The sequence below is a fragment of the Squalius cephalus genome (genome assembly GCF_949319135.1).
Source record: "Squalius cephalus genome assembly, chromosome: 6".
Lineage (NCBI taxonomy): Eukaryota > Metazoa > Chordata > Actinopteri > Cypriniformes > Leuciscidae > Squalius > Squalius cephalus.
The window spans coordinates 40,293,185-40,321,109 of NC_137127.1; the positions used below are offsets into that span (position 1 = coordinate 40,293,185).

The 27,925-nt window shown below is 39.9% G+C and overlaps 1 protein-coding gene across 1 annotated transcript; it reads right to left on the bottom strand.

Annotated features, from left to right (window-relative positions):
* LOC307160209 (uncharacterized protein) lies at nucleotides 1-27,093 on the bottom strand. The gene is made up of 10 exons (XM_079874136.1): nucleotides 26,853-27,093; nucleotides 23,470-23,622; nucleotides 21,174-21,322; nucleotides 18,405-18,545; nucleotides 15,874-15,974; nucleotides 15,420-15,485; nucleotides 8,240-8,396; nucleotides 2,515-2,621; nucleotides 511-626; nucleotides 1-262 (listed from the first exon to the last, which is right to left on the bottom strand). The coding sequence occupies exons 1-10, from the start codon at nucleotides 27,024-27,026 to the stop codon at nucleotides 248-250; spliced, it is 1,179 nt and encodes a 392-aa protein (XP_079730262.1). The 5' UTR covers nucleotides 27,027-27,093; the 3' UTR covers nucleotides 1-247.
* Nucleotides 27,094-27,925: the final 832 nt, after the last annotated feature.

Below are 27,925 nucleotides of genomic sequence, written 5' to 3' on the forward strand. Positions count from 1 at the left end.
AATAGTGACAAAAAAATAAGATCCCATCCAGAATCCCTACGCACCACTGACAAATAGGCTACATGCTTCATAATCCATGAGTCTGTTGTGCGCTCACATTTGGTAATGCATTCAAACACAATTCAGACTTAAAAGAGGATGATTCCCAAAAGACTATGGCGACAAACTGAAAACATGGTGAAATAGTTTGAAAAAACATTCTTGTGTAAACCAGTTACATACTTTCAATATCCTCCAGACAGATGCATTACTTTGTTTTTCCCTAGAAATGATCAAATAAGACAGTTATTACAGATAGTTATTCTTCATGAATTAATTAACATTTTTTTATGATATTTCAAGCAAATACAGAGTCCCCAAAAATTATTTGAAGCCTTATGACTAAAAAAGTGTTGCAAAAATAAAGAGATAGTTCGCTCGAGCATCATTTGTTTACACATAAATACAGGCATTACCAAAACCTTTTTAGGGCCACTGTACATTTTTCAGCATCACAACATCTTACCGCACCTTTGTCTTTCTTCTCTTTTTCCCAGATTTAAGTTCCTTTGCGCTTTTCAAAATGGCACTGAATGTTTCTGTGGACATGCGTGCTGAAACTTGGATTTTAATTGGAGATAGTTTAGCTGTCAAGGAGATGGGAAAATGGTTAACAATCTCATTTTACCAAACTGTCATCCAGCACATATCCAGACTTTTACAGTATCAAGGCTTCTCAATCCATAAAAGCCATAGTTTGTGTGAGGAACAAACCTAAATTGAAGTCATTGATTTGCAATAGCTTTCCTCTCCAATGTAGCACTCATGAGAAAGAACCCAGCTAACAAAAATATGTTCTAAGACTATGAAAACATTATTTCTGAATGCTCTCTGGATTATGTGAACATTAAGGGAACATTTCATTTAGCAAGTATTACAAGAATGTTACTTTTGAATGTTCTCTCAAACAAACTAACATTTAATAATGTTTGACGAACATTCCATGAATGATGTATAGACAATGTTTTTAACAATAACATTGTTACTTTAGGTTAGGGAATTGTCTGAGAACATTCTGGGAAGTGATGAGAAAGAAGATAAAATAATTAGTAGGCCTATTTACTTTTTAAAAATGGCATCTCCAGAGTTCACTAATTGAATATGTTCAGGTCATGTTATTCATTAGACAAGGAATCAGAGGAAACTTTTTTTGTCTCTAGCCCTTACGGTTCAAAGGTTATTGGCATAAACATGAGTGCAACTTTGGACAGCTGGTGGTAAAGGGATTGAGTTAAGCCGGGTGCACACTGCGATTTATAATAGTCCTTTACGATTGTTGCTTGGATCAGAGGAATCTTTTAGGATTTGAAAAATTGATCTCAGACAGCCAAATTGTGGCCAAAATTGCAATGTGCACCCGAGAGACTCCAAATTTGCTATGGTGAATGTTTGGACTGACCTCTATCTGTGTGCAAAATGTAACAACTTTTAACCATACAGTTCTATGGGCTACCATAGACTCAAGAGCGGAAGAAGAAACGGAATAATAATAATAATAATAGGAACGCCAACAGATACAATTATGCATAATTACAATTAACTCTAAACCAAACCCTAACCATAACTCAATATTAAAGGGGTCATCGGATGCAAAATTCACTTTTATATGGTGTTTGCATATATATGTCTTTGCAGTGTGTGGACAAACCACCATACAATGAAAAAAATCCATTCACTCTTTTTTTTTAATCCTCAGAGAGTCTAAACACTCAATAATCAGAGTACTATGATGTCATAATGCTCATGCTCCGCCCACGACCGCTGACGGACTGTCCCGTATTAGCATATTTCTGCCCTCAGCCATTCAACACGTCACATGGAAGAGAGGGGTGGGGTGAGCAGTTGCTCATTATCATTTAAAGAGACATGCACCAAAACGGGTCGCTGTGAACAGAGCTGTTTTTGAGGAGTTAAAAAGGGTGTTGTTTTACACAACCATTGAGGAATTTTAAACCAAAGTATATTACAAACTTTACATAAATACCCTAAAGAATCGTACCAACTTGTGGAAAATGGGCGTCCGATGACCCCTTTAAAGCAGGCCGTAACTTTTTTTGTGTTCAAAATCTACCAAAAATTATATATTGAGCGAGTACATCATGAATCCATTTTCCAAACCGTGTTTTTGTCTTATCCCGAATCACTATGGTACACCTATAATAAGTGTTTATATTCAGACTATTTTAGACTGATACTGGTCGAATCGCTGCGGAGTAGCCCAGTACCTGTGTGACTCGTCGTCATAGACATAAACAGAGAGAAGTAGCTCCGGCTACAATGATCATCCGCAAAAAGCATTCAGTTCTGTTTATTAACCGCTAGAGCGCCAAAAGTTACGGACTGAATCTTTAAGTACATGTAATTAGTTCATATTACTCAGTACTTATTTGAGTAAGTACAATGTAACTACGTCACCTAAAATCTTTTCATGAGGTCACCTCTAGAGTCATATTTCCATCATATTAGAGTTCACACCTGTTTGTCTCTCTCTCAGGGCCTCTAAAAGCACTTTCCCACCATCCTCTCCGATGTGATTCTCACCAAGGTCCAGTTCGGTCAGGTGACTGGAGAATTGGACAAGACTGAAAGACATTTATAGGCATGTACAGTTGAGTTTGATGCATTATAGAATCAACTGCTCTGACATATGGTAAAAGTATTCTCTCATTGTGGCCAATCCTAACTTAAATCTACCATCTAACAAAACAATTAATACAAACATGTTGAGAAACGATGTAACGATGCAAATGCCAACAGAAGGTATTTTAAACAGTATTAGTTAAGAATATTTGGTGAGTCGCCAAAGAAATCAGTTTCACTTATAATGTTAGCCAATGTTGTTTTGCGCCAAAAACAATCATAGTTTAGTTGTTCATGATCATTTTCCGCCCTCTCTCTGGTCCTTCCTGTTGTACAGAAAGCAAAGTAGCAGCGTAACTACAACAGCAGCCTCCTATTGTGCTTTTCTGCTGTGCAACCAAACTGCTGTTTTATAGCCTACAGAAAAAAATATATTAAATTTTGGGTTACTGAACATTTCCGATATGATAATGGTCATAAATTATACAATTTACATGAGAAAGGGAACCACAATCAAATCTAAATGGTAATTACTCAGAACACCAAAGTGAAGCTATAAACTACTTAAATCATCTGGATTCAGTCAGATTTACTGAGTAGAAACTGCTGTTTGTGTGCCTGTCACAACATGTGGAACCTGTATCAAGTTCAACAGGCATATTTTTTCAAACAATGGGTGTGTATTTGGATTGTGTTTTCTGAGTTCTACATGTGATGTGCACAACTTTACTTGCAATTTTTGTTCTGCTGTGCAGCTGAAAGTGCTGTAATCTGTTCATATGGATGTTCAAATAAATAAGACCTGCATACATGTTGCAGATGCTAGTGTAAATCAGAAATTTAGTGTGTTTTGTTGCTCAGATGGCAATGCCAAAAGTCTGTTCACTGACCTCAGGCTCAGGGGAAAAAATTAATAACCAGTAATGCATGATTTGCCTCGTTTAAGACTACTGTGAAAATGTTCTGTTCACTAAAAATGTATTGGATTTGTTGAGAGTGAGAAGGGAAATGCTTTATTTTTAATGGCTACTATGATCATACTTATCATATCAACAAATTACACGCATCCGTATCAGTCCAGAAACTAGTATATGTAGATGTGACTTAAAACAGAAATCACTGTTTTAACAAACTTTTGTCATGCTTTAAAGAAGTACATTTATTTTGATGTGTTGATAAACATACTAAACCACATGTAAAACACTTGATTATAATTTCTCTGTAGTGTATTCAATGATATTAAGTAAAAATATTTTAAATATGCTGAAATTGCAACTTAATTGCAAATGTGTAATTATTACAAATATATTTTAAGAGCAAAATTAAGAGCAAATGAATGCAAATTAAGAGCCCAATAGTAAAGACAGCAGCATGCAGGTCAAGTACGTGACCTGCGAGAAAGTGATTTTCTTACTCTCTATTTTTGTCTTGTTTTCCAGTACAAATATCTTAACATTCTTAAATGAAGAAAGATAGGTAACACTTTAGAATACTCTTCCGTCATTAATGAATGAATACACAGAAACAAATGAGTAACGCAATATTAACATTATAGCAATTACTATTTACTAACAAGAAACTCTGATTACAGAAATATTAAGAAATAGCGCTCAGTTGAATTTGGTAGTTCACTTTTAGATAATCAGTGACTACTTTTTTTCAATGACAGAACTATTCTAACCCATTCAGACCCTGCGTCCATTACAATGGACATGACATGTCAACCCCTATGTGTCAACCCCCCTTTTTTTACTTCTGGAGCATTTCACCTAGTTTAAAGCCTGCAGTCCATTAGATTGGACACTTGTCATCCAATCAAAGGGCAGTAAAGCTCTGCATGTAGTAATTATAGAAAAAAACACTACTTTGAAGAGAAGCATGTCAGCACTTCACTCCAAACACAGAAGCAAGCAACATTTTCTGTAGTTTTATTTACATTTTTTGATATGTTTGTCAGTATTTCATAGTTTGTATGTAAAATAGAAAGATTGAACTTATTAATTAAAGTTAAAAATCGATTGTAGAATTTCAAATTTTAAATCAGGATTTTTTCAAATGTGTCTGTCCATTAGAATGGACAGTGGGTTCAAAAGCCTGTTACTGAAATCACATTCCAGTAATTGAAGTCCAGTAATGCTGATTGAAATTTCTTATATAAAAAATCTATATCACAGTACCGATACTTTTTTTTTTTACTTTTTCATGCAGAATATATAGTTCTTGAAGTGCTTGAACATATAGCTGATGGAAATATCTCAGATGTTGACTCTATGTGTAGTGATGATGAGGAAGATGGAGATGTAAGAAAATATCTGTATTTAAAACTTTATAAAGTAAAATGACTAGCTTCCGGCCAAACGAAACATTCGGATTTGACATAAATCTAAAGCGTAACTTGAAAATGAATTATTTTTTCTTACACAAACGCATCGCTTCGCTTCAATAGGCCTTTATTTACCCCCAAGAGCCATGGAGCACTTTTATCATGGATGGATGCACTTTTATGGACTTTCAAAACAGAAACAACCATTCACTGCCATTATAAAGCTTGGAAGCCAGGACATTTTTTAATATAACTCCAATTGTATTCGTCTGAAAGAAGAATGATGTCATATACACCTGATGGCTTGAGGGTGAGTAAATCATGGGCCAATTTAAATTTTTGGGTGAACTATCCCTTTATGGGTATAGTACACCCAAAAATTATATTTGTCATCACTTACTCATCCTTATGTTGTCCAAAATCTGTATGAGTTTCTTTATTCGGCTGAACACAAAATAAGATATTTTGAAGAATGTCGGTAACTAGACAGTTGACAGTATAGCCATTGATTTCCATATTTTTTCCTACTATAGCCTATATTTCCTAATAACTACATATTATATTATTATGATATAATATTATCATTATTAGTAATTATTTTGAAAATTATAATAATATTTATCAGTAATTTATCAATATAGATATTGCAGTACAACACCGTATAATTAATTACAGCAAAAGCAGATCAAATGACGAAATACAGTACAAATACAGTAAAGTACTATTTGGTAGTTTACAGTACTGATCTTGTGTACTGTAAAGTGAATTACAGTACAGTTACTGGAAATCGAAATACATGCATCATGCATGGCAACCGTGCTGCCATAATGTACTGTAGAAATACAAGAAAATCGTTAACAGAGAAATTGTTTCAAAGATGCACACAGTAAATTACTCTAACGTGAATGCGTTGATTGATTCCTAGGTTTATTTTGTTATGAATAAACAAATGGGCGATCTATAAAGCAAAAACCTTACAATTAAAGTTGAAATGTTGTAATGTTCAAGTTTTTGATCTAAAAAAGAAAGATGCGCAAAGAAAATGACTCTAACATGACCATATTGATTGATACTAAGATATTTAGTTTGTTACAAACAATGTGCAATCTGTAAAACAAAAACCTCAAAATTAAAGTTGAAATGGTATACTGTTGAAAAGTTTTTGACCTTGAGAAAAAGCTTTAAGTATATACTAACAATTTTTATGTTTATTATTTAATTTTATGTTGGTACATTTTTGTGAAGTACACCTGTTTTGACCTGACGTCCATTGAAATGGACAAAAAAAATTACAATTAAAGCAAAACATTTTTAATTTTTTTTTAATTTGGTCTCATTTATAGAAGCCTCATGAGCTGGGAAAATGTACTTTTATATTTTTCAGAAACCTAAAACATAATTCAGGTCTGAAGGGGCTAAAGTGTTACTGAAAGCTACATTTACTTGAGAAGCAAGATGTCAAAAAAAGTCTTGTTTTCTAAATATTATACAGGCATCGCAAAAACTTGGATCAAAATAAAAGTGATTTTATGCTTAAATTGAGAAAAAATATCTGCAAATGGGGTGAGGGGGAAAAACTTGCTTTTCTTACAACATTGGCAGATTTTTTCGTTTTATTTTTTACATTTTTCTTTTCAGGTAAATATATCTTGAGTTAAGAATGTTCAGATATTTGTATTGGAAAACGACAAAAATACTGAGTAAGAAAATTACTTTTTGCAGTGCAGTTGTTACGGAATGTGGTATCGAAACACACAAAGACAATGAATAATACTAGAATATAGACTTTAAGGAGCCATGGTGGAGACGACTTGATGGAAGACCCCCAGCGAAGATGCAGCCACCGATGATGGAGACACTGGTGGAGCTGACAGGCCGAAGAGTCCACGCAACACCGATGGTACTGGAGACCAAGGTGGATCTGCAGCACGAACATCCGAGTGAACCAGAGGACTGATGCAGAGTTGGAGGAACAGAGGACGAAGGCGGAGGCAGGACACGCCAAGGAGAAGCCAGAGGGACGAGGGAGCCTGGTGGAGTGGTATGGCCAATGGTTTCCGGTGGAGCTGAGGGAGGGAGGAGCCAAGGTGGAGCCGAAGTGTCAACAGGCCGAGGTGGAGCGATGGGCCCTGAGGCTGAAGGTGGAGCCAGGGGATCCTCTAGGCTTGGTGGAACTGGTGGCCTGAAGACACTTGGCAGATCCTCGAAGTAAGTGGGAGATGAGCGGAGGCGGGGCTGAGGCACAGGCTGTTTGAAGAGGTGGGAGAGGGAGGCTGGGTTGGCAATCTGAAGATACAGAGGGCGTTGGATTTACAGGAAGCACTGGAGATACAGTGAACACTGGAGAAACTGGGAATGATATCACCAAAAAAAAACCCATTTAATCTACCTCAAATAAATCCTTTAATTCTTCAAAATAAGTACCAGAGGCAATTAACATCTTATCCACAGCGGTGGGGTAGAGGGTGGGGCTTTCCACCAAGCCCTCCCTCAGCGATGCACGAAGTTGCCGGCTCACGCACCTGATCAGACTCCAGCAATGGTACAGGCCCCGGGGCGATGACTCCTTCTGACCTCTTCTCTGGTTCGGACTCGTCCATCGCAGCGGGCCGGTCTGCGGTGACCACAGGCAACTCCATCATGCCAGTCGCGGTCGGTGGTGGATGGCTAGTCTCTGGCGGTGTGTTCAGACTGGGATTGGTGACGATGTCATCCTCAGCGGGGCCGATGGTATAGGCTGAACCGCAGTTCACCAACACCCACTCAATGAACTCAGTGAATGATCCTCGAGGACCCAAACCACGCCTTTGTGCGCTCGTTCAAACTGGCCAAATAAAAAGCGCACAGGGAGTGGTCTGGATAGTGCGTGAGGCTCGCTGGAATCCAGATGAGTGGACCTCGAGGCTCTTCTGCTCCTGCTTCAAGCAAAGCAGCAACACAGCAGGTGAAGCCATGCTGATCGGTTTTGGGTCAGTTCTTCTGTTACTATGAACTAATGAGTTAATTAAAAAGACACAGGTGAATATAATGACTAATTAAACAGAGGAAAACCAGGTCACAGGACAGAACCAAAAACAAAATGAAGGAGGGAACACAGAACATACATGTTACAGCAGTAGCTTTATCTGGTGCAAGTTAGCATTGCTTACAGTAGCGTTAAGCCTGTCAACGCATTTTAAACTTATCTTTTATGGTCAAAATTACATCATCTGTGTTGACAATTCCAGTTGCCAAGAAAAGACAGATGACATTTTGAACAATATACTCAACTGTATATACAGAGTCATGTACACTCACATGCAAAGGAGCTCCAAGAATTGAGTTAGCTGATTTGGTCCCTCCTTTCCTGAGTGATCAATTGAGTTATCAAACATGTGCAGCTTCTCCAGCCACGGACCCCCTGCAGCACCAGGACCGCTCTTTGTTTTTCCTCTTTTCTTCTTCGTCTTCTTTCCTAACCACAACAACATGTCATCAACAGCTGAGACTAATCTGGCATCCATCAAATTGACATGACTCACTACCTCCTCCCATTTATCAAGAGATGCAATTCAATTTTATAATAACACAGTGCATAAACAAGAAAATATAATTAAACTAGAAAACTAGATTAATTAACTCCGACTGAGAGGCCTGTAAATATAAACACACACAGTGACAGAGGCTGTCTGTCCGTTAGTTCTCTCATTGGTCTACAGCGTTCATTTTTTCCAGGCGCAGCGAGATGAAAAAATCTCAACTTTTCAGAATGCCACAAACGCACCGCAGGTCATGTGACAAGAACCAACCAATCAGCTTCACCCTTTCCGTAACAACATTGAAAACTCAGTCAACATGAAGGATGGGGTGCACCCAAACACTACGGGTGTTTTTCACTTCACCGTAAATAAATCTTGCATCAAAACTACAGCAAGTGTTTTTCGGGGGTGGAAATCCATTATCTACTAAAACTTCCTTGTCGTTGTGGAGAGGGCAGTGCATGGTTGCATAGCAACGACAATCGGACCGAATTTTACTATTAATAATAAAAGATACGCTAATATGCATTGTAAATGTCAGTAGTTTACCTTTTTTTATTCATTCTTTTTGTAAAAAGTTATTTAAAGGCTGAAATATGTGAGGTTTATCTTTTTATAAAACCTTTTTTGTCAAAACTTTTTTTGAACTTGTACATGTTAGTAGATAACATGTTGCAAGACACTCTTTTAAAATCTGGCCATACTTTTTAATGTTATTATTTTAATGTTTATGCTAATTTTATTTGTTATTTGCTGGTTTTCAACATAAAACTTGGTGAATTGATTTCACTGTGTAGTATTAGTATTTTTTTGGGGGGGGGGGGGGTAGGGAGTGTCACGGTTTATATATTTACTGTCTCCTCTCTCGTCTTGTTGTTGAGTGTGTGTGTGTATGGGCGGAGCCGCTGATCACTGCTGCTGATCAGCTCACCCTATTTAGTCTCTCTGTTGTCACCTTGTCTTTGTCAGAGCGTTGTTGGATGTTCCGTGTGTTCCTGCCTGTTTCCCGTATAATCCTGCCTGTTTCCCGTGTGATCCTGCCTGTCGTCAGAGCCTGTGTGTTCGTCATCGTCCTGCACTTCTGTCACCCGTGCTACATACTTTCTGGTTTCCGGATTGAGTTCATCACCATCATCGCTGTCATTCTCCATTGGAAATCTGTCCTCAGCGTCCCTGTGCTGCCAAGTGCAATTCATCCCTGGACATTATCTTTCACCACTCTCACCGTCTCTGACCTGCTCACCTTAATAAATATATCTTTGAACTTGCGATTGAATCATCTTCGTCATTTCATTACAAGGAGCTCTGGGTAGAGGTAGTGCCTTTGTTTCCTAATAGCTGCACTCAACTATTGAGTGGACGGACACACTGGTCCTCATCCATCTCCTAAATCTCTCACATCTGGCTCCTAGTGCCACACCCCAGTACACCGGTGATGTTTCTACACTGCATCACTGGGTGAATGAACTCCCACGACGAAGTCACCGGCCACCTACCAGCTATGGTTTCAAATGGCAGGGGAGGCAGATCTCTTCAGCCTTGATTGGCCATCTGCCTAGGAGATGGAAAATCTGATGTAAAACCTACGGCCCGAGGACCTTGCTGTCACCGTCCCAGATTGCTAGGCCATGGCAGTTGAAGCCCGGGCTTAAAGGGAGGGGTCAGTTCTGCGCACACTGCACTCCACTTGAAAACGGGCAAATCGGCAGGTGTAAGATGACACTGGAAGCCACAGTCTCGATCCTGCATGCAGGCGGCTCAGGCGCTAGTGATCGTCTGATGATGACCTGGAGACGACATCATCACCCGGCAGCACCCTGAGCGACCAAGCGACCTTTTCTAGGGACAGCACTGCTTGCTCCACATGGAGAGGGGCATAGAAAAGGTGGCCTAAACAAAGCTCATCTCCCCATCTCCCAGTTGGCTAACTGCAGTCAACAGGCATCTTCTTATGCGGTCGAACTAAATCAATGAAACAGTGGCGCATCCCACTCGCCTTAAAAGGTGGGAAAGGACTCAAACTCGCATGCTGGAACATCAGAACCATGCTAGACTCAGCTGACAGTCGAGCGTCGATCTGCTTTAATTGCACACAAACTTGCTAGGCTGGATGTTGACATCGCCGCACTCAGTGAAATCCGCATTTCAGAGAAAGGAAGTCTAAGGGAGCATGGCGAAGGTTACACCCTCTACTGGTCAGGCAACCCAGCAACAGAGAGACGCCTTTCAGGTGTCGGCTTCATGATCAGGGACTCCATCGCTACCAAGCTTGCAAGCTTGCCAACTGGCCACTCTGATCATATCATCTCAATGCGTTTACCACTTCGTGCCCAGCAACACGCCACACTGTTCAGTGTGTATGCCCCAACTCCCCAGGCAGATCCTGTAGACAAAGACAGGTTTTACTCTGATCTACGCAGCCTTCTTCAGGATGTCCCAGCAAATGACAAGATTACCATCCTTGGTGACTTCAATGCCAGAGTGGGCAGAGATTTAGAAACCTGGAAAGGTGTACTTGGAAGGCATGGTGTGGGCAGCTGCAATGATAATGGATGCTTGTTACTCGAACTCTGCGCTGAACTGCAGCTTTCCATTACCAACACCATCTTCCAGCAGAAAGACAGTCTGAAGACAACCTGGATGCACCCTCGGTCAAAACGCTGGCACCTCATAGACTACATCCTAGTGTGCCAGCGTGACCTAAAAGATGTTCTTCACACCCAGGTAATGCCCAGTGCTGAGTGTCACACAGACCACCGCCTCGTCCGCTGCAAAATCACATTCCACTTTAAATTCAAACCAAGGAAAGGTTGCACACCGAGGAAGAAGCTCAAGGTCTGCAGCCTTCAGTCTGCCGCAGTTAGAGCAGTTTTCCAGGAGAGCTTACGGTCTGGGCTAGAGGAACCCATCTGCCTAGCCAACTCGCCTCTGGCCCCAGAAGCACTGTGGGGTCGCATCAAAACTGTTGTTCTGCAAACCTCTGAAAACACCCTCAGATTCTCTACGAAGCAAAACAGGGATTGGTTCGATGAGAACAACTTAGAAGTCCAGGAGCTGCTGTCAAAAAAGAGATCAGCACACAAGGCCCACCTGACCCAACCAGCCTGCTCGCATAAAAAAGCAGCCTTTCGCCTGGAATGCAGCACCTTCCAGCGTAAGCTTCGAGAGATTCAGAACGAGTGGTGGACCAACCTTGCAGTAAGAACCCAGCTTTGCGCTGACACCAGTGACTACAGGGGATTTTATGAAGCTCTGAAAGCGGTATATGGCCCCTCAAACCAAATCCTGAGCCCCCTGCGGAGTGCAGACGGAAAATAATTGCTCACCGAAAAGGACTCTATCCTGAACCGCTGGTCTGAACACTTCTACACCCTTTTCAATGCTAGCCGCTCAGTCCAAGAACCAGCGATTGACCGCATCCCACAGCAACCAGTGAAAACTGAACTGGATGTGGCACCAACACTACAAGAGACTGAGGAAGCCATTAAACATCTGAAGAGCGGAAAAGCTGCAGGAGTTGATGCCATCTCTCCTGAGGTATGGAAGAACGGAGGCCCAGCACTGCACACCAAACTCCATGAATTCTTCGTCTGCTGTTGGGAGCAGGGAAAACTCCCTCAAGACCTCCGTGATGCAGTCATTATCACTCTGTACAAGAACGAGAAGAAAGGGGAGAAGTCAGACTGTTCAAATTATCGTGGCATAACACTTCTGTCCACCGCCGGCAAAATCCTTGCAAGAGTACTGCTGAATCGACTGGTACCCGCGATAGCAGAAGATCACCTTCCAGAGACACAGTGTGGCTTCAGAGCCAACCGGGGAACCACAGACATGGTGTTTGTCCTGAGACAGATTCAGGAGAAGTGCCGGGAACAAAACAAAGCGCTGTATGTTACCTTTGTGGATCTGACAAAAGCATTTGATACCGTGAGCAGGCAGGGACTTTGGAAAATTCTGGAAAAGCTAGGCTGCCCACCAAAGTTCCTTACCATGATCATCCAGCTTCATGAAGATCAGCTTGGACAAGTCAGACACAGTAACGACCTCTCGCAGCCCTTCCCTATTGCAAACGGTGTGAAACAAACTGTTCTCGCTCCCACACTGTTCACCATTTTGTTCAGCATGATGCTCCAGCAGACTACAGAGGACCTTGACGACACTGATGCCGTATATATTAGTTTTCGTCTCGACGGGAGCGTGTTCAACCTGAGGCGTTTGCAGGCCCACACAAAGACCATGGAGCAACTGAACTGGGAGCTGCTGTTTGCTGACAACGCCGCCCTCCTTGCTCTCACAGAGGCAGCTATGCAGCGAATCACGTCTTGTTTCGCAAAAACTGCTCAGATCTTTGGCCTTGAAGTCAGCCTGAAGAAGACTGAAGTTCTGCATCAGCCCGCACCACAAGAAGAGTACCATCCACCAAGCATCTCTATCGAACAAACAGAACTGAAGGTAGTTCACCATTACAGCTACTTGGGGTGCGTTATCTCGTCTGACGCCAAGATCGACAAAGAAGTTGACAACAGGCTGGCCAAGGCAAACAGTGCATTCAACAGACTATACAGGCGTGTCTGGAACAAAAACAACCTCAAAAAAGACACGAAGGTCAGTGTATACAAAGCTGTTGTGCTGACCGCTCTCCTGTATGGCGCTGAGTCCTGGGTCACGTACCGTCATCACCTGAGACTTCTCGAGCGTTTCCATCAGCGCTGCCTCCGCACAATCCTCAACATTCGTTGGAGTGACTTCGTCGCCAACACTGAAGTCCTCGAGTTAGCAGAAGTTACCAGCATCGAGGCCATGGTCCTCAAGGTACAACTTCGCTGGGCAGGGCATGTCTCCAGGATGGAGAATCACCGCCTACCTAAGATCGTGCTGTACGTGGAACTGTCCTCTGGCTACCGCAACATCGGGGCACCACGAAAGCGATACAAAGACTCCCTGAAGACGTCACTCACCGCTTGCTGCATCATTCACCGTCAGTGGGCAGCACAAGCAGCTGATCACGACTCCTGGCGGCGCACAGTCCATCAGGCTACCTCCCTCTTTGAAGATGCCCGCAAAGCCAGTACGGAGGACAAAAGGAGAAGAAGAAAAAACCGTGTCCCCTCAGCACCTATCCTGGACAAGACCTTTACCTGCAGCCGTTGTGGTAGGACCTGCCTGTCCCGCATAGGCCTCGTCAGCCATCAGCGTGCCTGTAGATGACGTGGATGTCCTTCCTAAATCTTCGTTCGTGAAGCCAAGCCATGATTAGTACTTTTTAAACAGGATTCTGTGATAACTGTGATCATTTTGGTCACTATAATCACGTAATGAAATGTTCATGCCATTTCATCTCTAGTTATGATCAACTAAAATCAACTATAATTATGCTTTTACAAAATTTTTTGTGTTTAAAAGTTTAATCTGCAAAGTACAATTTTCTATAAAAGAAATTAATCTCTGATTCTGTTCTTTTCTCTGACATTTAAGGGTGACATATATAGGCCTACAAAAACTCTTTTAGGTCTAAACAGTTTGGATAGTTGTTAATATGAGTAATGAGACATTATTTAAGAGATTTAAGTAATGTATTACATGAGTAGCTCTCGGCCACTTTCATTTTTAAAAAGTAGCTCTCAAATGAAAAAAGCTTGGAGACCCCTGGTCTACAGAATAGAGGGAAGGTTTTTGAGGAAACGGCGAAATGCCATTGGTCACACTGAGAATTTGGCAACCAGAGTGTGAGACCAGCTTCACTCATCAACAAGTTCAGTTATGGCCTCCCTTTCACAACATGATCGATTTATGTGTGTGAAAACATTTGTCATTTGTAATTTATAAGTGCCCGTACATGTGCGTGGTTATGTTTTCATTAATAGGTTATGTTATGAAAATGTTTTCACACACATAAATCAATCATGTTGTCAAAGGGAGGCCATAACTGAACTTGTGGTTTGTGTTGATGAGTGAAGCTGGTCTCACTTTAATTTGAAAAGGTTACAGCTGATCTTTCAACAAAAAAATACATGTAATCCATGTAAATGGCAGTAATCGCCATAGAAAGTGGGAGGACCCACAAAAGACTGCACCAACATTTAAATGTAAACTTTTTAAAAGTCCACTATGGTTCAAGACACCATTACATATGTCCCCTCAAATAGTACCCTATTTAAAGCTATAGTTTTATACAGGGTGATTTCGGATGTTCTCATTTGTTCCCTTAGTTACTGAATATGTTCCACACTTGTTCAGTAAGTTAACATCCTATGTATCCATTCTCTCTCACCCAATATATTTACTGTATACAATGTAGTTTCTACTGCTTTCTGTCAGTTATTGTCTATGCATGTATGCAAAGCTGGTGTGTTTTATTTTTATTTTTTTATGAATTAATGGATTATCTTGGATTATCTTTCATGTGAATCGCTAGAATTAGACCCTTATCTACTATTAGTTTTTTTCATGTTAATTATATCAATATTGTCATGAGACAAAAATGGAAAAGAAATGGGCCACGAATCTTCATGTACTATTACTCTGTTCCTTCTCATATACAGAAAGCCACAAAAATAAGTTGCTTTGATTAAAAGAGTTTGGTGTATATCTGCCTAGGACTGTACAAGCATGTGTGTCCAATACAGTTGTAATGTTTCCTGTTTCTCCTCCACATTGTCTGTGGATGTGTTGTGTTGTCAAGGTGCTGTAACAGGAGTCCTAAGCGAGAATATTTGTTCAGGTGGTTTCAATAGGGGTTTTGTGCTGTTTAACACGAGGGAAACCAAGATCCCATCAGAGCTCTTAGTGATAACTCTGTGAATATGTGGAGACAGTTTAGTTAGGTTTTTGTTTTATTATTATTTTAAGGCTGTATGAATATGTTTATGTTTGGACATAGCTAAATAATCTAATATATATGTTTCAGGCTTTATGAGGCTCCTGATATGTTTTTCTGAGGAAGAGAAAATTAGTAGTACCTTTGTTCTTTGCTTTCTTTTGCCTGGAAGACGTATTGCTCATTTGGGAGATCAACTCTGTCTCGTCTGAAAGGAGGAAACCAGTGAATGACATCACTTTGCACAAAATGGGGTTACTTTACACCCTTTATTGTCTACTAGTAAGTTGAGAAAAAAGAATGATGAGGAGATATTCTAATAATTTAGTTACTTGACATATTCCATTGCATAACATGACACACTGCATGTATGTATCCCACTCATGCAGAACTCTGAGGTTTAGAAAAACAGAGAAACCTTATCTTGAAGTCTTATCTTGATCTTTTTAAGACCAATTCACACTGCACCAACAGACGTCGTCCAATCGGACAATCACCAGAATATAGCCTTTCACTTCTCAGATATTCCACCACTGACGAAATACATCTGTACTATTGAATGAATTAGGTGAGAGTTGATAAACTCACATACACACCTGTGATGGATGTGGCCATTTTTCGGCTGTTTTCAGCCACAGGTCTCAGCAGCTCAATGGCACCCACACATTGCAGCTCATTGCCATTGATGTAGAGCTCCCTAAAGGCGAAGATCAACCAATTAATGCATTTAGGGCTGACAAAGTAAGCCTACTTTATGAGACTGACTAATTAATTAAATGAAGGAAAAAAAAATTCAGTTCAGAACAGTCGATGCATTTACCTAATTTTACATTAAACTATAGACTCTGTTATGTGTTCAGTTTTAAAGATAGATGTCAGAAGTCTTTGTTCAATACACAGACAAGCCAGTCTCCTGTTTATCAGTAAATTATGATGAAAGACCAATCCTATATAAACTAGTTTATATTTTTATTTTCTTAAGACAGAGTGATATTTATGATGAGACACTGTATATAACATCTATTTCCTTTTATTACAGACTGTCAGAGTGACTAGAGGAAATACCTGCATTCTCATTTTAAAAAGAAGCCAATTACAGAGTTAATGCATCACTCTGTGATGCAAGATATTTCTTGAGCTATAAAAGCCCCCAAACATGTCAACTCAATCTCTTCTTCATTTTCGGTTGATGAAATTGATTAGTTATGATACTCTATGCAGTTTTCATCTGAAAAGAGCTTCAAATTAAGCCTTGTACATTGCATTTTTTTTTTCCTCTGGAATCTGCAATTTTCCATGCCTGCAAAGAGCTGTTTTATGAACGTTTCTTTTTATGACCATTTCTTCTTCAGAACGTGCTGATTTTACAAGCGGCTTGTTCTCCAAAAGACATACCCAGGATGGCCAAGTGGTTTGAGATGACTTCCACATTTCTGCCGGACTGCACATATCAACTTTGTGAACACACACATTCTGTATCCCTTTCATTTTGACCTCACTGGGACTGCTCTTAGGTGAGTACTGAAGCTCAATGTGGATACAGTTAGAAGGTCTACATGCCTTAGTGTGATGGATAGCATGGGTGGTAATAATCAGTGCCCTTCCTGCCTCAATATTGAGCACCTCATGGAGATGCTGGATATGTTTGCATGAGTTGTGTAATTCTGCTGCTATCAAGTAATGCTACGTATTTAGAACTTTATACAATAGATTGCTTCAAAGCAAGCAGCTTTACAGCAGCTTTTAATTAAACATGAGAAAACAAATGTCAGTCTCTCTTTCAATTATAATTGCAACTTCAATTTCTATATAAAGCAGCTCTCCAAAGTGTTCATGTTTTACTTGCAGACGTCTGACCTCGATTGACTAAACAGAAGAAATTAACCGGAAAAGATTTCCATGTCAAAGAAAGCGGAGCCTCAGCGATGTCAGTGATGGGTGTTTACCAGTTGGAGTGAACGTTTCCAGAGAGTTTGCTTTGGCAAGCTGTTTTGAAACTTGATTTTGTTCAAAAAGACATCACACCAGTTTGTTGTTTGATTTTGCTTTTGCTTTACTGAACTTGAGGTGCAGGCTATGCGTGTCATTGCATCAACTACTTTGGTACTCTAGTGCAATCCAGGCACCAAGTTTGGTTAGCTCAATCTCCCTTGCCTGAGGTCTTTCGGAACGACTTGAGATGGCAGCTGCTAGTGCAAGGTTGAATCTTTGGACCAGTGTTACAACAGACCCTGGACCAATGCATTTCAGTCTCATTTCAAGACTCATTTCCACAACAGTGCTTCTTGCCAGCGTTTGAGGTCTCACTTGTGGTCATTTCCCAATCTAATTCTTCTATCTCTTCTTCAGTCATTTCCTGTCTCTCTCCAAACATTGCAGAAATGCCAAAAATATATCTTAAAAATTATATTTGAGTGGACTACATGCAATGATCATATTAACTCTATCCCTGCCAGCATTTTTGAAAAAAGTTGCCTGCCAGCACCAGCATTTCTGATAATTTTCACAAAAGTTTCACAGCCCCCAGAATATTTTGTTGTATGACTATCTGGACATGCATTTTATCAAAAGAAAGTACAGGCCCTCTGCTTTTAAAAAAAAGAAGAAAAAAAAAAGAACACTTGACAACACTTGAATGTGGGAAAGTTTCACTAAAAAAAGCAACATTTCAAGCAAAAAGCTGAGAAAAATCACATTTTTGTCAAAGACTACATCTGGATCGGATTCAGAACGATGATAAAAACATAGATGGAGTAGATTGAGTCATCAACATCTCCAAAGCTTCACAATCCTATATCTAGTCCTGGGTCAACATTTAATTCGGTAACATTAGGCAGTTTTGATTTATATGCTGTTTAATGTTGATGATTGAGATTCTGTACTCGTTCATAGTGATAGTGACTACACGAAAAGTCAGAAAATTCTATTGGGTTGTCAAAATAGCCTTTCTCCTACTGTAATTCCAAACCCCTGTGGCCCAGTAAGATGTCATCAGCTGAAGCTCACATTCATGAAATAATATGTGATGAAATATTTCAGCAGAAGATAATGGATCCCATGAGTCACAGCAGAGAGTCACAGGTTAATGGGAAACATAAGAATCAGTGGTCATAACAGTCCTCCGTACCTCACAGAACTGCTGGTGAGAAGTGAAGCTAGCAGAGTTCCGCTCCATGAACCCAAACCACAATAACATAAACTCAAGGAACATATCTGACTGGTCCCCAAACCTCCACTCAGCAAACCTTTCAATCCCTCCTGTCCTACGCTGAGAGAGAAACAAGCAGACAGAGAAGAGAGGTCATTATTACACCTTTAAAAACACATTGAAGATGACTTAAAAAAAATATTTAAATAGGAAAAAATACATACAAAAACCATTGAAACAAAAGGCTAAAACATTTTCGAAAGTACTGTAGCTCAAACAGTAGAATAGCATTGAAAGGTTCCATTCACACAGAAAATGTTTTCGTGTTTAAAAACGTGGGACACAGGGTGGTGGAATGGGGGGGTTCGCAAGGTCTAGAAACACGTTTTTCTAGACTTCTTCTAACTTCTTAGAATGGCATGTCATGCACGAGACGCTACAAAAATCACAAGACATGAGCGTAACGGTCAAACACCTCCGTCTAGCACGTTTACCTAGAAAACCAATGAAAAAGTACAGCAGTTGAATACAAAAACATGTTCTGTGTGAAAGGCCCCTATCAAGGTCATGGGTTTGATTCTCAGCATTATGGCAATTAAAGGTGCACTATGTAAGATTTTTTCAGTAAAATATCCAAAAACCACTAGGCCGGTGTTATACATTTTGTTTAGTAGATTACTAATAATATCCCAAATGTTTCCAACTATTTGTGAATCGTAAGACAATTGCAGTTTTAACCAAGAAACCGGGACGTGTGAGCAGGTGTGAGGGAATCGCCAGTCAATGGCGTCATATCCGCTCGTACTGCCATAGTAACCATGGCAACAGACGTGGACAACTGGGTTACGCCTAGCGGGACGCTCATGCTATTGTTGTTTTGTTTAAACATTATGGACCATGGCAAGCAGACTTTGAGACAAAAGGAGAACTAAAACGAGGATCAAAATCAGCGTGGCGTTTTCGAGATGCCGAGAGCTCCGCGTCCGCGACTAACTTCGACTTGACAGAGACGCCAGTGTTGCATGTACTTTATTAGACAGGTGAGCAAATGTACATAAAACGAATCAATGTTATATAGTTCAACATAATGAAATGTTAGAATATGATATGTATGTTATTCTAATGTTGATCTAGCTTACTGCTAGTCTCATACAGCCAACAAACTAACACACAGAATAACATTCAACACACTCAAATGCAGTTGAATGTGATAGTATAACGTTAGACCAAGTGAAACAGCGCTGCGTTACCTCACAAGTTTAGTTTGTCTAATAAACTGACCTGTGTGAGTAGTAATAAAGCACTTGCGTGTATTTCGGTAGAATTAATTGTCCTTATTCCTATATATCCGCGGGACTCGCGTGTGGCGCTGATATCTGTCTCTCATTAGCAATTGTGCCCTGCTTCAAACCACAGTCATGTTAAAAACATCAATGTATTCACTCATCCTTAAACATGATGAGACCCATCAGCTTGACGACAAGATCCATAATTCCGCTTTATGCTTATGCGTCATCAACCTACGCCTTTGTTATTGTAAGGGGCTAGCGACCCCTAGCGGCGAAAAAAATTACATATTGTAGCTTTAATAAAAAAAAAGAGATTACGTCAAGATACTGCAAAACAATTTTACAATTATGGTTACAATCACAACCCATTGTTTAAAAAGCACTGTTGGTATTGGAAATTATATAATTTTCTATAGATATCTTGGCACATGCTTGCCATGTAGACAGTATAACACAGGGATGGGCAATACAGTCCTGGAGGGCCACTGTTCTGCAGAGCTTAGTTACATTCATAATAAAACACACATGCCTGTCATTTTAGATTTTTCAGGTGTGTTTAATTAGGGATAGAGCTAAACTCTGCAGGACTGCAGTTGCTTATCCTTGGTGAAACACTTAATATACTCATCTCATGGCAATTTGTCATAGGACAATCTCATGGAATTTGTAACTTTTACGTTTTGGCGAATTGGTGGCTAATAATTTGTATAAAATTGTACAATCTCATTCGTATGTTTTCGTATGATCTACTTGCGCCCCAGTGACAGGTATGTTTAGGGCTGGGCTTAGGAGTGGACCTTCATGCTTACTTTTTCCAATAATCCTACTTTTTTGTACGATTCACATCATATGAATTCATATGAAATTTCCACCTCATAACATAGTTAAGTTTTCCTGTGAGATCAGGTTGATAACACCAGGGATGGGCAACTTCGGTCCTAGAGGGCCACCGTCCAGCAGTTTTCAGTTCCATCCCTAATCAAACACACCTGCCTGTAATTTTCAAGCAATCCTGAAGACATAGGGTGGTTCTCAAACGGAAGGCTGCATCCTAGTGAGGCTGCGTCCTTCCTAGTCTAGCACTTCAGAGGCTTGTAGACTAGAGTATTACTCAACATCAAACAATAGAATGAGACGGTCTAGTATGTGCGCATGGCTACGTCATAAATGTTTCTGGCAGCTGCGGTCACGGCGCGAAATTACTATTAAAATTATTATTTGAAAAATACTTTATATTAAAAAGTTTTATATGAACTGACTTTCTATTAAGGCAGCATATAAGTTAAAGCACCCATAAGATTTTTCAGGTGTGTTTATTAGGGATGGAGATAAACTCTGAAAGACAGTGACCCTCCAGGATCTAAGTTGCCCATCTCTGATGTACACTGTGATTGACAAACTGGAATGACAAAGTGCATTTGAGGACATTCACACAAAACACAATCAGATGTCCTCTCACAGTGTGTAGTCCAGGCAGAGTGTGGTGAGGTAGCTGATGCCTGAAGCCTTGCCCAATCTTTCCAGAGACCATTCAGTCAGTTTGCAATCAAGCAGCTCCAGTGATCTGAAGGGATATACTGTCCTCCCCCTTTTCTCCAAAAGAAGACACTGTCAGAACAAACAGCTGGGTTGGTGAAATGCACAATTTTCCATGTGGTAAATTTACAATCATGGATTTAACAATTACTATTATGTCGCACACACACAGTCAACTGGACGTTACAACAATGCCCTGACAACCACCCATAACACTTTAGCATTGTGATAGTGAGTTTTGCACAGGCAGACAGCACTCACTTTTTCTTCAGAATATACAAATTTGGTTAATTTAATCAGCGCTACTTTGTTTCATTCTTCTTTTAATATACAACTGATTATTATACAACAGAAAGACCACATAATAGCACAATTTCCACCACAGTCCAAGAGATTAAACGCTGGTTTGTGCACTCACAAACACTGCTAAGCAGTTGGGAAGATGTCACTCAAACTGGTTTACTAAAATAAATAGCTAGTATTACAGAGATCAAAGCTGCAGTTCTTGACAAAGCGGCTGTGTGTAATCTCTTTCTAACTGTGAGAAAGAGTAATTCCATTGAGATATCATTCTTACCCTACATATAAAGCTCCCCTTGAACATCATTCCATAGGTTAGTGATGATCTACAGCAGAAATAAATCTCCCAGAATCTCATCAACATTTTAAAAATAAGGACCTCTTATTGAAGCACTTATTGTTATAACCGTCTGACCGGCACATATAATCTGTGTATGTGCCAAATGTATATGTCAGGGTTGTCCTAACAGCATTTAAGTGCAGAACTTCAATTGCATGCTTCTCCACCATATTGTTTTCCTTACATTCTTTGTCTGCAGGTCTGGAAAAATATGGCAGTGATTTTCGCAGCATCAAAGCTGTTCTGGAAGTAAATCTCACCCTTTAATAGAACAGATTTTTCCGATTTATATGAGTTAAAGTGTGAACATGCTGCCCCTGGAAGGGAATGAAAATGGGTGTGGACCACAGGATAATAAAGGTCTAAGTAGCCATAATATGAAAACATGAAAACATCTAAACTAAGTCTTCAAGTTCCAAGTTGGAACTAAAAATCTACAGGACAATGACGCAGCCTGATCTACATTATATGCTAGGCTATTTTCAGGCCCAAAACAAGGATGAAAAATTGTATGACAATGCATGTTGGCTTCAAACTAAGTGTTTGTTGATAGGACTACATACTGTATCAGTTCTGAATGAAAAAAAAATTATAGTTTATGATGTGTTGTAATCTCTCAGGTTTCTTTCAAGTTCCTACAGAAGTTACAAGTCTTATATTGCTGGAAAAATAATCAAAAGTTTTGGCAGTAGCCGAGTAAATCCCCTGATTTTAATTAGGCTTCCATGGGTTTGACAGCCCGCCATAGCCTCAGAGGTATTGTGGTTCTTGTTGAAAACACAAGCCAGTAGTTGGCTGCCAGTGGCCTCTAAAACTAGAAAAGCCCCACCATAATGATAATAAGGCCTGTTTCCTAAATCCAAAAGAGAACAGATGTGTCTCTAAAACAAAACAACAGTTAACAATGTCAGATGCTTTCTTGTTTATGCAAAATTTCAATCAAACATGGCAATTTGGTGTGTGGAACACAAAAGGAGACATTTTAAATAATATACTGATTTCTCTTTGCCATGCAGTTGCAATGAAAGGGGACTAGAGCTTTCAAGCTTGAAAAGGAATGCCATAGCATCACAAAAGTATCATGAAAGTGATACGACTTATATTTAATTCTGTTTAATTTTTCATTGCGAATGTTTCATTTTTCACTTCGATAATGATGAAAAGAATGTGATTAATGGAAAGGGAGAGAGTAAGCAGGTACATTTAACACGCAAAGCCAAAATGTTTTGCAACAAAATGCAGAGATGACAGAAAACATTCAGAGTTCTGGAACCTGAAATTGTTGTGTAATTCAAAATTCTTTCCAGAGCTAAACTGATCTGGTGTTAAGATAAAATGTTAACAGTTATGACTCATTACCATTTACTGCTGAAATAAAAGACACATATCTTACTGTGAGTGATGTGACCAAACAAGCATTTGTTAGTTAGCACAGAAAGGTTTGGTTTGAATTCCAGCAGGCTTGTCTACCCTGGAAGACACTTTCCCTCTCTTGTGTTGTGGAACAAGCATCCAACAAGATTTCCATAACTGCCAATCACAAAACTAGGATCTACAGTAAAGTGTGATCAGTGCTCACCAGCTCAACTATATCTTTTTGCTTGAGAGACAGACTCCAGATGTGGAATTCTTGTGCATGTGTGTAACGCTCATTTCGTATAGCCATTAACAGAGGCTGAAGGCTGGACGGAATAGCGTCCAAGGGCCTGCAATCTGGAAATGACAGCGTTATCTACAGGGAAGGGAGAGGAACAAACAGAAACAGTGAGTGAGAAGGAGATGCATGCAGTAGACATTTTTAACAAAACATTAATATAAAGGAAGTCTGGGAACACATTTTTCAAGAGAGCGAAGCTCATATTTTTTTACCTTCACCATGTCCCTTTAGGGGCTCCGCAGCCTTTTTCTCTTTTTTATTGCGTTGTGACATACTAAGACACCTGAACTGAATTCCACCTTAATTATTGTAATACAAAAAAAAAAAAAACATTTATTTTGACTGTAACGCACAAAAAGCAATGTAAAGTAAAACTGTCAGAGCCCGAGCACATGGCTCTGTCTTTGTTTGTGTTGGCATGTGCTCCTCTTGTCCCGCCTCCTTGTTTCCTGTTACCACGCCCCCTTGTTTGTCTAGTCCTTGCTCACCTGATCCTCATGTGCTCTGGTCCCTTTAGGCTACGTTCACACTGCAGGGCTTAATGCTCAATTCCGATTTTTTGAAAAAATTCGATTTTTTTGCAAGGCCGTTCACATTTCCAATTAAATGCGACCTTTTGTGATCTCCTGTGTGAACGTGAAATGACTCAGAAGTGACCCGCATGCGCAAAAGAGTACTCAACGGTCAACGACGTCACTTGTTGTTTGCGGAAGTAGCTAAACTTTAACCAGAGCCCGTCTCTGCTTTAACTAACTGTGATTCTCTCACTCACACACACACACACACGAGCGCACGCAGCGACCGTTACACAAGAGCCAGACAGCAGCCGCTGACCTATCTAATATCAGATTCAGCACAAATAAGTTAACATAACGTATATATAATGGCCGTGGGCTTTTTTTTTTTTTTTTTTAATTAACGGGCTCGTCGAGGTCGACCCGTTCGGCAGATTTACCTCAGCTCGACGAATATGCAGTCCGTTTTCAAACCGACGACTACTTCAATGCAGAATTATGACGTTTTTCGCGTATCAATGACGTGCGGGTCGGATACATGCGACCTGGCCGTTCAGACTGAAGTCGCATTTCAAAAGATCGGATATGTATCGGATTTGGGACCACATACCCAAGTGGCCTGGGTCGCATTTGAAAAGATCGGATCTGTGTCGTTCAGACTGTCATGAAAAGATCAGATACAGGTCGCATAGGGGCAAAAAAATCGGAATTGGGTCGTTTCAGCCTGCAGTGTGAACGTAGCCTTATATTGTGCCTCTTTCTCTCATGTCTTCGCTGGTTTGTTTTGTGTGCTTTGTGGTGTATTCCTGTTTGCTTGCCTGAATGTATGGTTAAACCTAGTTTTTGTCGTGAATTTGATCGTTTCTAGCTCTAGTGTATGTATGGCGGGTGCCAGCAAGTCTGGGCTACCCCTCGAGAAAACAAAAGGCTCTCATGAGAATTAACATTTGAACTCTCTCTTGCATATGTAACAGCAACATCTGAGACGTTTTTACAGTCTCACTTTTACAGTCTCATCATCTCCCCCTGCTCCCCCTCTTCTCCTCCTCACTTAAAGCTCACTAAAAACCTATGCAATGTTAAGTGTGTACAAAAGAGTAACTATACATGTTTGGTATATCATTTAAAGGTGTTCCCTCCCCCAGATCCTCCACTACCTCCTGTATGTAAATAAGTATTCTTCTAATCTACAGGTATCAAGAATCCATTCAATTACAAATTCTGATCCCACAGAAGTGAACCCCTCAATAGGGGACCAAAATCGAATTATGATGACAGACACCACCATTTGGTAAGCATATTGAATTATGTGACTTTATAAGGAAAATTGGCAAAAGGTTCGAGGAGTCTGCAGGTAAACTTCCCACACGATCGCTGTGTGTAGTTTTCGTTGCCAGGTAAACATTTCTATAATTCCTCGATTTCCTAATTGTTGTTATTATATTTGATTGACCGATGATTTTATTCTATGAATTGGATTTTGAATTATTGTTCTATTACCTGGTCAATAAATTGTAAACATTTGATTTTATTCTGACTGACTCTGAAATTGTTTTCCCAAGTAGATTAAACGGATTCGTATGTTACCGCAAGTTTTGCGTCAGATTAGTGACGACTTATATTTGACACCAATTCAAGTGTACTTGGTTTGCAAAGACAAGAAGTGAATTTCCGTTTTAGAACAGCAAATGTTGCTTGACCAATCTAAATTTGGGTGTGTCTTATCTCTGTTTAAATTTAAAGGTTCTCTAAGCGATGTTGGGTCACTTCATGTTGACGTTCAAAGTATTGTCAAACAAAACGGAGGCTAGCTCGACCCATTCTCCTCCTCATCCCGTCCCCTCCCCCTCCCTTCCTGGCTTCCTGGCAGTATCACTGTTCCAATATTAAAGAATGCAAACAATTCTGTAACTTCAATACAAATAAGATGTATAACATAAAAGCATTCATTAATTGCAATAGGCCTACTACTTTTGTGGTATACAGGTTATCATGTAAATGTGGATGCTTTTATGTAGGCCGGACCAAGAGACATCTCAAAGACAGAGTATTGGAGGCTTGGAGCATAAAAATGCCATTAGAAAAGCTAATTTGGATTATATCCTATGGCAAAACACTTCCAAAATGTGAACAATAGCAATCCAGAAGGCCTAATGGTTGATGGTTTAGAAATGCTAAAAAAAGAATATCGGGGATGGTGACAGTGACAGATTAAAATTACTTTTACAGAGAAAAACATTCTATATATACGATTTACAGGCCACAGTGTACCCTGGGTTGAATGAAGAAATAGATTTCAGTCCTTTTTTGTGATCATTCTTTCTGTATACAATCGTTTTTGGATTTAATTCGCAATGTGGCCACCTAGTGGACTCTCTTTGTATGTGTATGTATTACTTTGGCATGCTTCATGTGGAAACTAACCATGTCACTCAGGTGTTTGTAATTAGCACACACAAAAGGGGAAATTGTTTGTTTGGAAAGCACACCCTGAAGAAGGCTGTTTGCGCCGCTACGCGTGGATTGCTTATGTTTTTTCCAGTAAAATAATTTTTTTAAATAATTTTGAAGAAGAGTGCCTTGGATTTTCTCTTTTCCACATTTATTTGAATTCCCGACGCCAAAGAGCACCTTCAAACATCTGACTGAACTCCCTGAGCACTTTTTTGTCTTCATTTTTGCAGTGTTTCGTCAGCAGACCAATATAAAAACACATTAAATAACAGATGTAACGTTAGGCCTTAATCAAAGATTTTAAAAGTTTATTAACCGTTTCCCTTCGTAAAATACCTTTTTGATATGTTGCTGTTTGTCGATGTGGTGAAGGATGTCCTGTTTGAGCACTGCACTGGGACAGCTGTCATTCTGCATGCAGAGATGCTCATATGTTCTCCAGAGCGCGCGGAGCTGCAGCACCACTGCATCATCGACGGCGCTCGACACTCTAGACTGCGCCTTTCGCATTATGATTAGGAAATGTATTTATTCAAAGCATTTAATGTGTTAATGTCAAAGTTTTTCCAACGAGTTAAACGCATTCAAACATATTTATCGGCAGGTTATCAACTTTGTTTTGGAACGTGTCAGCGTTCTCCAGAGAGCTCTGTCTGTTGCCGTAGCAACAGCAAAGCCAAACAACACTAGATCCTCCCTCTTACCCCTCAGCCTATATTTTATTTAGGAACAAGTCACTCTTTATAAGAGATTGGTGGGAAATAGCCTGCATCTGGTCTGTTGTTCATTTTCTATATGTGGAAGGTAATTTTATGAATCACAGGACTTTCTGTGAAAAGTGTAATTTTCAATGTGATTATAAGCTTAATCATAAGGTTTTGAATTGTAACGTTACTCCAAAGGCCTTTGCTCTCTTGGTTAGAAATGCAGTGCCCAATGTTACTGAAGCTCTTCATACCATCTTTAAAACTAAATGGACTGGATTTGAGTAGTTTTCCAAACAAATTAATAGAGCTAAATTAATAGATTTAAAGGAGAACTCCGGTCAATTTTAACATTGAGCTCATTTTTTTGTACATTTGGAGTGCTGTCAGTACAGAGAACAACGACAAAAATCGGTGTTGCCTACACCGTGTTATCCTCTTTTTAAAATGTGCACCCTGTTGACTTCAATGGGGCAAGTTTTAAACCTGCTTTTAGCCTCTTAACATCCTTGATGTGTCATTACAAGTGCACAGGTCATGTGAGTGATTCCTTCGGAGTGAACACGGGTGAATCTGACTGCAGTAGATGTGCAAGATATTAATAAAAATGATGTTATTTCAGCCAGCGCACATACCTGTATTTTCTTCCTGTTTTCGGTCCAAGTCCATAGTAATCGATTGTCGAGTTCACGCGCCTGATCATAG